The sequence below is a fragment of the Coturnix japonica genome, chromosome 7 (assembly GCF_001577835.2).
Source record: "Coturnix japonica isolate 7356 chromosome 7, Coturnix japonica 2.1, whole genome shotgun sequence".
Lineage (NCBI taxonomy): Eukaryota > Metazoa > Chordata > Aves > Galliformes > Phasianidae > Coturnix > Coturnix japonica.
Genome location: NC_029522.1, coordinates 4,558,440 through 4,575,379, shown reverse-complemented (window position 1 = coordinate 4,575,379; position 16,940 = coordinate 4,558,440). Strand labels below are relative to the sequence as shown.

The following is a 16,940-nucleotide window of genomic DNA, read 5'->3' as shown; positions in this document are numbered from 1 at the left end:
GTTATTCCACTGAAGTAATGGCACTACTGTGATTTGCATGTGATGTTTTTCTATTGGCTTTTTTTTCTTAAGGTAATAAGGTCAGGAGACGGCTCCTTTCCATCTTGTTCCAATCTCCATGCTTAATGCCTTCTGAGAGTCACATTTTTATATCTTTACTAACCCTAGCATGCCAGTAGCCAACTATCCCCAGGTTAAAGTAGTGCCAAGAATAACGTGACTATTTTCTGTTAGCAAAACCAGAAGGGAGGGTAGTCTAGAAAAAACTAAGGATATGAAACCAGCACTGGAATTAGATATTACACAATTCTCTCCCCAGTGTAATTATCATACCTCCCAAATATAACGCTATATAATCATACTTGAAATTTGCTCTTTGATAGAAATTTCACTAAGATAACATTTCTGCTAAGGTGCACTGGCAAAGAACAAATTTTAAACAAAATTTCATAAATGAACTGAGATAATTCTGAACGTCTAGTTGGATTTCAAGAAGTTCAGTGCAGCCTCTTCCCTTCTCTTTTGCATAGATGAATGAAAACAGACTCCTGTACTTAGTGGATTTTCAATCCTAGCGATGTTGGGAAAAGTCTTTGTGCTCAAATCCTGAGTCTCAGAGAGCACAGGACCGTGCCTGTCTGCAGCAAGCATCAATGACAGTCTTGAAACCCACTGCTGGTTTAGGAACAGAACTTTGTGAACATTCTGGTACGTCCAGTGCTGGGGGTTTGGTCTGGATCTCAGACACAGGGCTTGCTGAGGAAGGCAGCTCAGGGCAGGCTGCAGTCGAGCAGTGCCGACGTGCTGACGTGGAAGAGGCACACTGCGCCGGGGCTGAGTGGGTCCAGATGCTTCTTCTCTCTTTAGAAAGGAAATTATAGTCTGCACAAGCAGAGCTTGGCACAGCCAGCTTTCTAAGCTAGGAAATTTCATGATCTGTTGGAATATATTAACATGTACATTTTTAACTCCAACAGAGACTGAGCTTGTTTCTGGAACAAACGTTTGATAGGGGCAGAGTTGCTGGGCCCAAGGGAACATGAGGGGCTGGATGATTTCATTTCCCCTAACCTAAGGCAGTTGGCAAATGTGGTTTGCTGCTTTTTGCTTTTATTGTTATGAATTGTGTAGATAATTGATGGCAGGTTGCCTAGAGCCTGAGATAGGCCTCCTTCATGGAAGCTGAAGTAAATAAATGGTGGCTTGCCTTTATTTCACTTGTTTTGTGCTGACTTCAGAAACGACTAAGACCCATTCAGACTTACAAGACGTGACCCAGAGGGCTGGGAAAGGCTTCTCTGCACAGCAGCAGCCCAGGGGTCACCCTCAAGTCAGCTCCTGCTCCTGGAGCTCAGCACCAGCCCCAGGCACAGGCTTTGCTGGTGAAAGGGATTTTAGCTCCCAAGCCACTTTCTTAAGGCCATTCTCAAGACATGAACTTTCATTATGTTCTGCAGACCAGAAGAGAAACACATAAAATGTGAATCTCCAGAGAGTTGCATTGAGAAAAAAAGGCATACTTCAATCCTCGTTTTCTAAGCTAAAATCTTCCTTGTGAACACTGCATTCAAATATAATGTTTGCCCTCTCAGTTATTAACAAGATCTTCATAGGTTTCTCTCCCACAAAGTATTTCAATTGGTACTACAAGGAAAATATTCTCATTACAGGGATATAAAGCCAAGGGGGTAAGCTCACACCCTGTCAAAAGCAAGTTCCCAGCCCTAAGGAGAAAGCAGATCAGCAGAGAAGGTGTCCAGCCAAATCTCAGTCCAAATCCTGCTCCCATGCCCGAAATATATGACACATCACCAGAGTGAAATTCCCTTCATTATTTCATTCATAACTGGAGAGAGACTGCACCTTCTGAGAGCTCTTTGTGCTCTGCTCTTAGTCTGAACAACAGGCTGACAATGGTATCTAGAGATGCAGATGTGTACAGAGACAGAACTACAAACACTGTGACAGACTGAACTGAAAATACCAAAGAAACAAGTCATTTTGTGCCTAAATTCTTAATTGCAAAATGAACATCGTTATAAAGGCACTAAAGGGCAGCACGAGCCATTATTAAAATCCAATAGCCAAAATATTCAAAGCCAGCGTCACAGCCACGCTGACACCAACAATGCATTTCTTTCACAGTACAGAACCAGGGTAGAGTACAGCAGAGAATAGAACTATAAATTTTCTATAAGATGCTACATAAATTCAACTTAAAAGTGCTGCAAGCTCTATAAAAATCTATATTCTCTTTGCATATTGTTACGCTGCCTAGATTTATGTAATTCCACACAGTTTGAGCTCAGGATGGAAAACACAATGCATCTCTTACTAGCAAGCTCCTTATTAACAAAGTTTACAGCTTCAGCTGTGTAGAAAACTGTCCTACAAAGGTCAATGCTTAATTTCAGGTAATTGCTGCACTATTTACATCTTGTATTTAAAAAAATAAATAAATAAAAATTCAAACATACAGTGACTCAAAGAGAATATTCCTAAATCAAAAATACAAAGTTAGTTGTACAAAGGCAACTGGAATACATTTGTTTTTCCCACTACTCTCTGTTCTGCCCTTCTCAATATTTTCATTGACATACCAGCCTGTTCAGGGTTTCACTAAATCTTTCCTCCTAACTGGACAACAGATGTTGGTGCCCAGACCAAATAGTACATGCTAGCACACATAGCAGTGATGCCCCTTGGTGCAGAAAGCTTCTCTCATTAAGCACTACCCAAAGCACTGGCGCAACATACGACTTGAGCTTTAATTACATTTGACACCCAGAAATTTCAAAGGCTAAGAAAACCTGAATTTTGTAAGCATTCCAGACTCCTTGTAATACAGCAGGGAGTGCATTACCACAGGTGCTGGAAAACTCGTTGTGCATGTAGTTGGGCTGAAAGAAAAACATTGCCCCTCAGGCGTTCTGTGTGAAGACAGTTCTATTTCCAAAAGCAGAGCCATCTGGTAGCACGCTCCTACATGTTTCCCACAGGATGAGGAACAGAGAAGAAATAATAAATTTTTTCCAGTCCCAAAAGCCAGTGGTTACCAGCAGTTATGGCAAAGCTACACATGATGAATGCCTACATCAGCTGTAGGAGCAGGGGATGTTTTTAGTTCAGGAAGATTTCAGATGCTGGCAAAGATTTTGCTGTACTGCATAAAAAACATATTAATACAATTGCTATTATTTTATGTCACCTGTAATGACATACACAGAAGCTGTTTTTCTTTTAAATAACTGTGCTCCTGAAAAATGAAAAATAAAATAAATAAAATAAAATAAAGGTTTCGTTATTCCTACTTAAACTGAGGATATAAGTTCAGTTTCCAGTTTAACAGAAGCTACTGTCAACAAGAACTATGCCTAATTTCCTTTAATAACAGTCAGTTTATACCATTTGCTGTCCTCTCAGAGCACAGCCAGGAATAGAAGCACAGCAGTGCCTCTACAGCACGCTGCAAGGGGCAAGAGCAGCTTTTCCTGCATTAGCTCAGAAATCATTTGCCAAATCCCAATTATATTTATACCAGGTAACTTTTTTTTTTTTAAAAAAAATCTACTTACTGCAACAGATACTAAGAGAACGTGGCCTAAGCAAATAGTTCTACTTTCAAACTTCACAATTTATTGCAAATCAGAAGGGCTCAAAATGATTAGCTGTCTGCACTGCCTATGACAGGATGTCCTAAAACCAGCTCTGCCTTGGAATAAACAGTTCTAAGTCAGTTTTGTCTGCAGACTTTGGAGCATCACAGTGCCCTGGTATTTACATTACACTGTGAACTGCATTACACTGTATAAACAAATGACTTAGACTTCCAAACTTCAGGAAAGAATTTCAGCCTTTCAGCCTTCATAATAGACAAGATTTTGTTTGACTTTTTTTAAAGAGAGCAAGGAAGGGCAAGATGAACAGTGAATTTAGTCATCACATAAAAAATAAAATCCAATTCACGAAAAATACATTCTGATTTATTTTCTTTGTGACCAGAAGTACAATCTATGGAAATTCTGTCAGTAGAAACTAGTTTTAATAAAAGAGTACTCTACCTAAACCAGCTCCAAGTCCTATGGCTTACGTTGTCACCAAGACTGCATCTACAATAGCTAAGCACACGGATTACCTTTCATGCCTTCAAGGCCATACTTGCCAGTTCTTACTGCAGAAATCCTGTAGTGTCTGTACAAGAACCCATCCTTTGCTCAAATCTGACTCAAATCAAAGCTGCTGAAACCAGAAACTAGGCTGAGTTTATGGCCTTGTGTTTACTCATAACTGATGGCAAAAAATTCACAATTTCAACAGAAAGAGATCAAAACTCAGAATAATTTAATATCAGGGTGGATTATGGAAAGCCTGCAGACCTCTAATACTGTAAACATCTAAATAGATTTAAAATACAAAAATATGAAATATTTTTATGTTAAAATAATCACTGTGTGCACCTACATTCTTTTCAGTATAGTTGACATAAGATTTCCAAGATAACTACTCCTTTATTTGAAGCAACTCCTTGCTACACTGTTTTTCCTAATTGCTTCCTACTTCAGATGAATAGATCCTGATGTTTGCTGCCCTCTTTCAAATGAAAAATGGAGATAATTAGAATCCTCATTCATTATGGTACTTAGGAAACACAGAGAAATACAAATCATCCCATTCTAAGAAAAAAAGCTATTGATGTGCCTGGAGATAGATTCTGAAGTCTTCAGCTGAATAGGAGCTTTAAAATCACCAAATATTTACTTTCTGTGTTCATTAAATTTAAGCACAAACAAAATACACCGCCCGTCTCGCACAGTGCCTGTAAAACAGACAAATTCCATCCTACAAAGATTTCCTGGCAAACCAGGGCAGGCTCAAAGAAACAGAGAACAGCTGGAGAAAAAGAAAAAAAAAAAAAAGTATCCAGTTTTCCATATCCTCCATTGTAAAACCATGAGAATGATATCACTAATAAAAATTAGAGCAGTAGAGCTCACAGTGGTTGGCCCTGGCATCCTTCATAATGGCAAATGCATGTCCCGAAGAGGTTGAGATTTAACCTTTCTCTCCCGCCCAGCCCCCTGATAAAAAGTTAAAAAAATTCAAGTGTGCACATTTTGACACAATGTGGTAAAGCTGCAAAGTTTTAGTCTAAGTACTAAAACAAAGACAAACCCAACAGAGAGGTTTATGTACTGAAACCTGAGAAGAAGCCACAATTCCTGTGGTTCACTGTCTAGAGATTTCTTTGCAGAGGAGCCAAATTTTACCTCCGAAACATATCAGCTATTCAGCATGGCAATCCATGTGATTCAACAAAAATATTATTAGCATGATGACTCAGTAGGCAGATGACAGTAGATCAAGGATGCTCTGCATTCATAAGCACTACAGAAATTCATAGGAAAGTCCTGCAAACTGCAGTAACAACACAGAAACAAATCACACCAAAACTACTCAATCTCAGTATCGAGGTCTTGACTGACTGGAGCAAAAGTTGCAATCAGAAAAATGAAAAATAGATAAAATACAATTTGTCTAATTGCAGCCCTGCACTCTGCCAGTCATCAATGTAATTTTAATATCTGATGCTGCCAAAGCAGCCATACTGTTTTGTTAGCTTTTCCTTCTCCATACAACTCCATTTTCCATGCTCTGCTTTCCTTGTCACCAGGCCTGATGTCTCTTACATTGGGTTCTTCGCTTCCTTTTTTCTTCTGTTGCCAATGCAAGTTTCAGTGTTTTCCAACTCTTGACAAAACAAGCATTTTAACATCTGGAAATCATCCTACATTACCTTCTTCACCAGTGAGATGCATTTGTCTTGCAACGTTGTTCCCATGCAATGGAAATGACCAGTGCCTTGAGACTTCACACTACATAAACTGCATTAAATATATATATATATATATATATATATAATTTATATGTGTATATATATATATACACACAAACATATATACCAAAAGCATTACATATTATACCCATGTAAAATTTAACATTAAGTTAAAACACATCTGAATTTCTAAGTACTAATTTCAAGTAGCTTTCTCATCCAAAAGATCCCCGATTTGAAAGAATTCTAAATTAGGGTGTAATATTATTACTAAATAAATATGAATTATAAGATTAAATTCAGAGTTGTGTTCTTTTTCTAATGCATGCAATTTGAAATTAAAATACATATATATTTTTTCCACTAAGATTTCCTGTAAAGAATACCTTGGATAAATAAAACTTGGATTTCAGATGCAAAACCAAGAGCCTTTTCTGTGAGCTGCTTATAAAAATGACATCCAAGTAATTTGATTTCGATACTGGGCCTATGAAAATCTTAACCACGTCTTCAGAAGTCCCTGTCACATGCTACTCCACTACTCAGACAATTCATGCTGCTTTTACAGGGTTTTTTTTATAAAATACAAGATTACTATGTCTCATAAGAGGCAATGTATACTTACTGCACCAATTTAGTCTTATAAGGGTGTCACTAAAAACATTGTTGCAATGCCTGACATTCCTGAAGAAACACTGCCAGGGTTGATGTATAGGACATGGAAAGCTTTTCCACGTTTCAAGATTGTGTATCAATAAAAAAATATATACCTTTAACTGTAGGGTTTATTTGTCTGCATCATGAACTTAAGATGATAACAATCTTTTAGACTGAAATCCACTAGATTTTTAATTTATTTATTATGTGTAATTGTTTAATTTTTTTATTGTTTAATATAAGAAGCCATTTTTTCAATGGAAAATTTGTAAAGAATAAAAAAACACAAAATTAATTTGTTTCTTTTAAAAACAACCTTCAGTCCAGACTTCACTTTACAATAATTCTGTTCTCTGTAATTCTCATCCACATTTTCGCACAGATGACAATTATTTTGTTCCTTATTGTCATCAGTTAAATTCATTAAAAACCTGCTTTTTTTGTAGATGACTCCAGAAGATGACTCCTAAACTTAATGTATCATCCACCATAGATTTCTGTTAACTATGTGTATTTAATTAATTTTCCCACCATTCACACCAGAAACGTTCAAGCCAGTACCAAATGCTTTATTAGCAGTGAAATGCTTTTCAACATTATCAGTGCAGCATAAAGTCATCAAGCAGCAAAATTTTGCAATGATCTGGAGAAAAAGGTTTCTAACAAAACAAAACTATTTCCCCTGTGACAACAATGACACACACTGTAGACACTATGGTTAAAGTCTCAAGTGCAGTCCTAGAGCACTAGAAGAAATCAATGGCCTGATACCTGAAAGCTTCGAGGTAGCACCAGCAGTCATGCTTTGCCAGCTGGAGCCCTCAGCAGTTTACCTTCAAGGAAACTCATTCATTTGACACGTTTCTATGGGCCTGGTTACAGATACCACCAAAATGCTCTCCTGTTTATTGGGCCTTAACTTCTTTAAGCTGATGGCTTAAAGTAAGATTTCAATTGGCAGTGAAATTTCAATCATGTATCTCAACAATGTGCCACAGGATGCTGGTTCCCAGCCACTGCACATGCAAAGCAGTATATTTGGAAAACCTAAGGCACTGCAGCTGAGGGAAAGAATCACTAAGATAGGAAGAAAATGAGATGAAAATAATCACCCCAGGATACTGATCATGTATTTTCATACATACAAATATTTGTTAGAACCCTGTAAAGAAATTGAGCAAAGCTGAATATAAATCAGCTAAGCAACCTAAGCCTCCATTTGTTGATCCTGTTTCAATGTATTTTCCCCAAACATTTTTCCTTGGCCTATTAAGATATTTAAGAAAACAGGTGACATAAGACATTGGACTGTAAAGGGATAAAATAAATGACTGATCAATCAAGGTTTACTATGATCTCCAAGAAGAGGGAGGACTGCTTTAAAGTGAACTCTCAGCACAGCTTCTAAAGGCACCTGAAGGCATCCAGGGTCAAGTGGCTAAAGTTTTTCCCAAATAAGAAGCAAATTCTTCTTGTCTTTTTTCCTTCCATTGTAATTTTAGAGCACAGTATTAATCTTGGACCAATTGGGCCAAAACATAGTCTCATGATGACATATTTGACCTCCTTAATCTCCTTCTACACTACACAGACATTATGCCTTAAATCTTTCACTTAAGATTCTCAGCTTCCTGAAGGATGCTGGCAAATATTTTATTGGAGAAAGATAACGTGTTGACCTTCTCATCAGCCATCTACTGCACAGCAGGGAACACGCCTCAATGAAACAGTTTACTCTTGTTCCTACTCACCATGAGTTCATGCCCAGAACTCTGAATTCCTGCCAGCAGTATCAGAGTCGCTGTTTGTGTTTCTATTTAGCCCCATTATCCCAAGAACTGGGGCACAGAGATTCACATTAATTCTCCAGTCTGCTCATGCTATGCTATAAATGAAAATCACAGAACATGGAAAATACCATGGAAGCTTTTCAGTACAAAAATGGCCCCATTGTATCATTTTCCCCACTCTACTATTTACAGAAAGATACTGGGAAACACAAATTCTCCCAAATTCCAAACCAGTCTACCTACAATTGACGGTAGCACGGCCAAGGACCCACACGAGCCTCGCTCTCCAGAGAGAAGTCTCTTCTTCAGCAGCTGATATGAAAAGAATCTCAAGGGTCTGCAAGAACAGTGGTTTCCTGTATGAGACAGCAGCACACCGCCGCTGACCCCTGACAATCCTCCTTAGTCTTCATGCTTACATAACACATGACCCTTCCACAGCAAACGCGGGTGGGAGAGCAGAGTAATGGAATTGTTCACACTGCGAGAATAAAAGACAGCACAGCAGGCTATGAAAAATTTAGGTTGCTGGAAAGGAAACATAGCTGTAAGCAACTGTTTAGAGATTTTAATTACCACAGCACTGAGTGCTTATCAGCATCTAAACTTTCGTGTATACTATTATTTTCATAAATGTAAATTAACCTATGAGATGAGAATTTTAGTAGCAAATCCAATGGCAGACAACCTCTCCCCCGGCTTATGGTGCACGTCAAACTTTTCAGTGAGGCAGATACAACTCAGGAGTAAGTAAGAGATGGATGTACAGTTAGCGTAAGAAACCAAAGTGAAAAAAGCACTATCACTATTTGTACGAGTAATGTGTAGCTTCCAATCATATCTGAGCATTAAAGAGAGTCGCAGAATATTTAACATTTATTTTTCTATGAAAAATAAACTTCTAACATAGACTTCAAATAAGTTCAGAATTCTCAATGATTTTCTTGGCCTATAGCAAGGATGCGTGAGGGCATCATAGCATCAAAAACCTCTATTACTAAGAAAAAGCAACAGGGGGTTAGATTTCCCATTATTGGTTGCTATCTGCAGAAGGCTTTCATATTGATTTGGTAATTATTCAAAATTAACATTTGCAAAAATGTTTAGAAGCATGAGGGCCCCAGTGCCCTTCCTTGCAATCAGCAATAACAAAGTCTAAATATTTGGGTCTCTTTAAGCCATTAACTTGAAATATATCCAAAACATGCAGAAATGTTCATTAGAATTTTAGAAATGCATCAGTCACGGGGCATGCAAAGAATACAGAGTTTTCCCTTCCAGGACCTCCAGCAATGAACGATTTCTTGAAATGGCACAACATGTACTTTCACAGTAGACAATTTTAAGTCATACTGGGTGACTTAGGGAAAAAAATGTTTCCTGCCACTTTCTGCTTCAAAATAATCTAAGCAAGTCAAACCTCCTTAGTGTCCATCTGATCCATCTGTCAGTGCACTTACACAGAATCCGGCCCATCATTCCTGTTGCTGACACACAAGCACGCAGCTCAAGACCCAGCCAGCCACTGGAGCAGTATGAAAGGTACACGACAGTGGCTGGTGGAGTTCTACACTTTCTACATCAAACTACATTCTTATAGTAGTAGCAAGCAGTCCTTCACTGGCTTTAATTTCTTAGCACCTCAAAGTGAAGAAGCACATGAAAATAAAAGATAGGCATGGATGAGCCACAGACAAAACCAGAACAATCAGGAATTTGTGATTCAGTGAAAGTCCCTCAGTGGAATAAACATGATCTAAAGGAGAGACTTACCACTAAAGTTTGCTTCAGAGAAGGTGCAGAAAGTAGAAAACGTTGTGTTACTTCCTATGGACAGTATTACTGCTTTACATTTTCTAGTAGCTGAACAACTGCGCTAACTCTTTAAATTGCCAAATTTAAATCAGAAAAACAAACCCAACATAAATCATGTAATAAAATTCATGACTAAAATAGCAGAGGTATAATTTATACACACATTCTGTATTGACTACATCAGATATGTAAACAGTACACAATGGCACCACTGAAGTACCTCTCTTACCCAGAATGTTACATGACTTATCAGCAACCTTTTCACAGCTTGAAAGCATATAATTTATTCAATAACTGAAGAACATTTATTTTACAGTACTAAAAGCTCCATCGCTTTCTTTATCTTCTTCTCATTACATTTGGAATTAATGACCAAATATGTATCACACTTTCCAGTTCAAATTTAATCTGACCTTCTGCATGTGACACTCTCAGTAGGGCTTGAGAAGGGCAATCTAACCAAGAGGGGTTTGCAGTCTGTTGCAGCTTAGCTTTCAGGCAGACACAGCAATGCCACTTGCCTCATGCATCAAAGATTCCAAGTCCCAAATGCCTTATCAAAAAAATAAAAAAGTAATTCCAAATTCATCTGATGATTTTTTCATTTTACAATAAAGGATATTTATTTTTGCCTTACACTTTCCAATGAGGACAGGCTCTCCTGACTATGAAATAAAGTGTAAGTTCAGTCTTTCTTTGATCAAACAGAATTCACTGGATCAGCACATGGAGATTTTCTTTCTAATCAAATTTTTCCTCAGAAATTCTTGTATGTCAGGAGCTTACACTCAAAAATGAGCAGATTCACAAAGACAAACACGGGCGAAACAATCAGTGTACATATAAGGAAAGATCACGTGCCTGCAGTTGGAATTTCAACTATTTTTTATTATTGCTGTATTATTTTTTGGCACGGAGTTCATTGCCTTTCTCTGTATACAGAAAACTAGTTGCAGACAGGCCATGAACATCTGCTTGGGTCTTTTAAAGGACTGTAGTGTTGCATAAAGGTTTGCCTTCAGAGTAACTGCTTCCCCACACGTATGCAGAAGAATCCATGTGTTTCTTGTCTCACAAAACACTGTAAACCAAGCAATCTGGTGAGTTGGCCAGCTTGACTTCTAACCACACACAAGTCCTGCAACTTCCAGCTAACCCAGAGATGAATTTGGCTAAATACTACTTAAACATCAGGAACTGCTATTAAGGGAAATTTTCTTAGGTGCATCTATAATAAACTGAATTTTTTAATTTTTTTTTTTTCTAGAAGGTTGACATAAACCAAAAAAAGGCCAAGCTTTAAGTTAATATATACTGCTAAACAGAACCAACCCTGCAGTGTTTTACATGAACAAATCACCCCAAATGTTATCACAGCGAAACAAACTGGGAAGATAAAAGGACTTCATCACAGAATGACCTGTGAGTGCCAAAACATGAATGAGGATTGACAGAAAGAAATGTCCATTTGGTTTGTAGGGAAATGATCTATGCATGGAAACATGATGGCAAAACTGTCTACAATAACAACCATCACGTGTAATTCTTCAAACACAAAAAAAAATCTTCAAAAAACAAAATAGAAAGAATATGAGCTGATGTGGATGGCTTAAGACCTCACTTATATGGATTGAGGAATTTCTGAGCAAGAGACTACTCAGTCTGAGTAGGAGGAATCTTCTTGAGGACTCTGGAAATTTCTCTTCCCCACACTGTCATGGGCAGGGGAACCAACCACAAATATTCAGAAGTCACATCATGAGTCAGTCCCCACAGAACAGTTTTTTGTGGGTTGCTCGTTTTGACGTTGTTTTTTTTTTTCTTTTTAAATATAATTGATGGGTTCACATTTTCTGCTTTTTTGAACCCAAAATCTCTTCTTTTTTTTCCAGTTATTTGCAAAAATTAGACCCACGGTCATTAGTATCTTCACACATACACACACACTTTCTCACCGAAAGCACAGGTATGCATTTATGCCAGTGATCTTGGGAGATGGAACAAAGGGAAAAGAAAACCAAAGCACTATGAGATCCTCATTAAAATAGTGAGAATTATCAGGACAGACTATTCTCCCCTCTTTCATATCATTCAATGGAACTTTGACGACTCCTTTTTAAGGTTGAAACACCTATGAAAATCAAAGGAGCATCTGGCAGGCTCAATAATTCTCTTTCCTTCTCATAGATGAAGCAGACTTGTTACCACATTTCCAGCACCTGTCACGGAGAGGACACTGTGCAACACATTAACCTCTTTTCCCCCTGAAGATACTATCTTTGTTATTAGGGAGGGGTAGATGGGCATATTTAATAGCCCCTATTCAACCAGCTAGGCTGTTTCTGTCTCCTCGCTCTTTGTAAGGTTTCCAGACAAATTGAAAGACCTGATGAATTCAAAGAGGTCAGAGAGGATCATGAATTCAGAGGGAATGACCCTCATTTGTTTGTTCTTGTTCACACAGTGGAACAAGAGGAAATTAGCTCAGATACTTTGAATCAATACTAGAGCTTGCACTGATCTCAGCTAATATAGGGATGACATTACCAGAGACAGACTGGGAAGGATAAATCAACTCAAAATTTTCAGAAAAGAGCATTATTCAGAAACTAATGATAATCTAATGACAAGTCTGAGAGTAAAGTGAGAAATATAGAAGACTGTGACATTAGATCACCACCACTATGCCCAAATCAACTGCAGACAAATACTCCTGAAGGAGGTAATTCCCACAGCGACAGCTCTGAGCAAGAGACCAAGAGATGTTCCACTAGAAGTACGTTTCTACTTTTCTTAAGGAACAGCTTTGAATAAAGTAACCACATTTAAACTTCTGTAGGGAGTGGGTGGGAAAGGATCCCGGATGCACATACTACTTCTGCCAGTTGCTTTCTGTGTACTGAATCCTAAGGGAAAAAGAAAGTCAACACTGTGTAAAACCATTCACCAGAGGTTCAGAGCTTAAATAATGTAATTTTAGCCCTCTTCTGGCTACTTATTCCATCTCTGAGCCTGTGTGAGCCCCTACAGGGAACACAAAACTCAGATCATTCATTCCTAGGCATTTGTAGAGCAGGCTTTAGTCTCATCTAACTTTTTAATGGGCACATTCAAAGCAGTCAGACTCAAAATGACCAACTTTGCTGAACTAGACTTGAAAGTATCTGTTTTTCACATTCTGGATGTGCATTCTAAAGTGTGTGTACTATTCAGCACTGCCAGCCAAGTGCTCTTGAGCAAAACAGATCAACCTGCAATGGTTCCAAGAGGAAAAAAAAAAAAAAAGAATATAAAACTGGCATTACTTAAACGTACAAGGTAACTGTCAGAAAAAAAAATAAAAAAAATGGTTAAGCTGTAATACTGCATGTTTTTGGTTTTCATTTTAAAGCAATTTTACCTGCTTTATGGTTTTAACTTATCTATCAATATATGGATATCACCTTTGCTGTGATAAACTCTCTAAGATGCTTCTAGAAAAGCTTCTTCTTTCTTCCACTGTAGTTGACAGAACCAGTTTCTAATTCTTCCCATTTTTCTCCAGTGTTGGTATGAAAACTGAATGGTATAATACAACTTCAAATACCTTCTGCAAATCTGATACATTTTTGCTTTTTCAAATGCCGTCATTGTCTCTCCACATGCCTCTGGAATTTGTTTGTTCCAGTGACAGTGACCAACTGAATGGGTAGAAGTTAAGCAGCTGCCAAGATGAAACCACTTGCAGCACAATACAATGTGCACTGCTCCGCGCAGGTTAACACTGAAACCAAGACCCAAACCTCCCCATTCAGCAGCATTTGTGAGCTTTGGTCATGAACTGCATCAGAACTGAAACTCCCTTATTTATGCACTTAAACCAGACCTACCCTCCTCATTGTGCTCCATCCCTCACAGCACAGTCTGTTTTCTTTTTGTGATTTCATTTTTAATATACTGAGTATACAAGAAGCAGTTTTCTCACATAGGCAGCTTTCTCATGTAGACGAAAGCTATTTAACTTCCCAAACAGGAAAACGAACGAGTGAAATAAGTGCAAACAGATGTTACTAATTTATTACGGGATATTTTACTCTCTGAGTTACCACATACCTCTCAGTTTCTTCAGCCATCAGCATATGGGAAGTACATCCCAGAAGGTGTTGCTACATTACTGGCTCATCCCTTAATTTCCATAATAGCAGCAATCTAATAAATGGCACGTAATAACTTGAACCCACAGCCGTCTCACATTACATTTCTTGCTTTTCTCCCCTCCCCCCATCCCCCAAATTTGAAATCAGTATTTTCAAAAGTGTTTTATTTTGTGTTTTACGTATCTGAAAGAGCTGTACCATGGCTCTCCCTTTATGGCAAGTATCTGAATTACACTCCCAAGATTATACAAATTGCCCCCTCTATGGGACTTCTTAGACAGTCACACAGAGTCAGGGGTGTCCTGCTTTGCTCTGTAGAACAAAACTGTCACAACTATTGTGTTGTTTTAGTCACCAGAATTTGAAACTTGCTCTCTGGTGCAACTCAGGGTATTGCAAGACACATACAGCTGCAAGAAAAATAAATCTCTTGTAAATATACAATAAAATAATTACTAACTGCACTGTACAGCAACAGAGTGGCCCTTCTGGCTTCTTTTCCACGTAACATCCAAAAACGCAACACACAAGAAGCCTGGAAAGCATTTTCAGGAGTACAATAGCGACAAACTGTCCTGCAACCAGCCTTCTCACATTTCAGGAAACTAACAAACAGCAAGGGCACTCAGATTGATGAAAGAGAACAGTTACTACAGACTCTTCTGCCCTCTCCCCTACATACACTGAAATGATGTTAAATAAGAAAAGAAACAGAACAGCCTAAGAAAGTTCAAGTTGCACAGGTCGGGTACACAGCTGGCCGAACCTCCTGCTTTAAGACAGCTTGCTAAAAACCTCTGCTGTTCAGATAAGTGAGCCAAAGGGTGGGAAAGCACGAAGGCAGGGAAGGCTGTGTTCCATCACAGCCTGTCACTGGGGATTAAACAGCCTCTGCAGCCAGGGCCAGAGGGGGAAGGAGACAGAGAAGGGAAAGGAAGGGGAGAAAGAAAGAAACAAAAGAAAAGAGAAGAGAGGAAAATGACATTTTTGTGTTTTTAAAACAAAGAACATAAGAAAGCAGACATCGTTTGGTGCAAAAAGACTCCACCCTGCACAGCTCCTGTGTTTACTTCTCCCAGCTCTGGTTGGTCTCCAGCCCCGGAGCCTCCTTTAGCCTCATCCTAAGTACTTTCTTTTGTTGCAAACTTTCCAGCCCCGCGTGTTGTTTGTGCCAGGCAGCAGAGTTTACTTCAGGGTGCTCCACAGCTGCATTTTGCATTTAATCATTCCTTTCTCCTCTGTGTTCACAGGACTGTGCACAGAGACCCGAGAACACCGAAAAAAAGTCCAGCTTTTAAAACCTCTGTTTTCTGATTATATTCCCAAACTGCGAGCCTTACAGTCCCATTCTTAGCATATAAACCACAAATCCCCAAAAAAGTTCTGAATTTCTCTCATTAACCAAATAACACAATAAGCACTCAGAACTCAAAGAAAGAAGGAAAAGAAGAAAAAAAAAAGTAAAAAAAAGAGAGAGAAAAACTCACCGGCATCATAATCTTCCTCTTCTTGTGCTTTTACGGCTACAAGTAGCCCTAACAAAGCAGCAAGGATGAAAAAAGTTCTTGTTTCTGCCCTGGTTGCCATCATGCCTAGCTATTAGACATGTATCCTCCCGGGCAGCAAAATGTGCAGAAACTGAAGGTTATTTTAGCACCATGAAGCCAGCTGGGGAATCTCTCCGTCTTTCAGCATCAGTCCTGAGACAAAGTCTGAGAGCCCTTTTTTTCAGCACCAGCTCCAGTGCAGTCTGCAAGCGCTCTTTTCAGGGGATGCAGCTTTAAATAGGAAGAATGCTGCCTCCACTTCTCTTCCTGCCCCTTTTCGGCTTGTTCAGGCTCATAATCATCCACTCCCTGCCAAGCAAGAATCTGATTGATGGTAAATAACCGAATCAGAGCTAGCTTCACTCTTCCTTGAACTTTTCTCTGTAAGAATATACTTGCAGAATATTTTCCTGTTACAGAGCAGCGTATGCTGCGTCAGAACCATTTATTAAGAAAGTAAAGCATAATTCGGTAAGAAGCTGCCATGAGAAAAAAAGCCCTGCTTTTCCCCTCGAAGCACTTCCTGGGACTGAAGGGTAGAGCCCCACTAGGAGCTGATTCACTTATTAGGAACTTGATCCCTTCCAGCTCGCTGAGAGAGGAGGATTTCCTCCCTCCCTGGTACCTGCCCCCTGCCTCGCTCCAGCTGTACTGGGAAACGTGACTGCAGTCTACAGAGAGGGGCCACTGAGCTATCAGTGCCGCGTGATTCAGGAACCTGTAAATCATCTCCTCCCCCTGCTACGGGGTTCTGTGTAATCTTTTCTTAAATGCTTGATGCGCTCCATATTTACAGCCCTGACAGCTGGGATGACTGTTGTAAACCTCTGGAAGTTGTTTTACACTTGAAGCATGAGAATGACTGGAACAATGATCAGATACCTGCTTTCTCCCTCATCTCTCCCCCCAGGAGAGTGACAACTGGAAATCTTCCTCACTTCTAACCTCATCTTTTTCCTTTAATAATGCCCCTGCATTAGCATCCTAGTATGGGCACTAAGTAAATATCATTTTTCTGCATCACTGAAACTGGGAGTAGGATGCTAGATTTCCTCTTCCTCAAGTTGATGGTTTGGAAAGGAAGCTCTATCACTACTCTCCTCCCCTTCTAAGAATGGAGTTGCCGATACATGCTACAGGGAAATACCCATCTGTCAGCTGG

The 16,940-nt window shown here is 39.1% G+C and overlaps 1 protein-coding gene across 1 annotated transcript in view; it reads right to left on the bottom strand.

The window, feature by feature from the left end:
- COL5A2 (collagen type V alpha 2 chain) overlaps nucleotides 1-16,351 on the bottom strand; it is a 99,341-nt gene extending 82,990 nt beyond the window's left edge. Inside the window, exon 1 of the mRNA XM_015867838.2 lies at nucleotides 15,719-16,351. Within this exon, the coding sequence (XP_015723324.1) occupies nucleotides 15,719-15,821 (103 nt within the window). The 5' untranslated portion in view covers nucleotides 15,822-16,351. The remainder of the gene's footprint in view (nucleotides 1-15,718) is intronic.
- Between the last annotated feature and the right edge of the window lie 589 nt (nucleotides 16,352-16,940).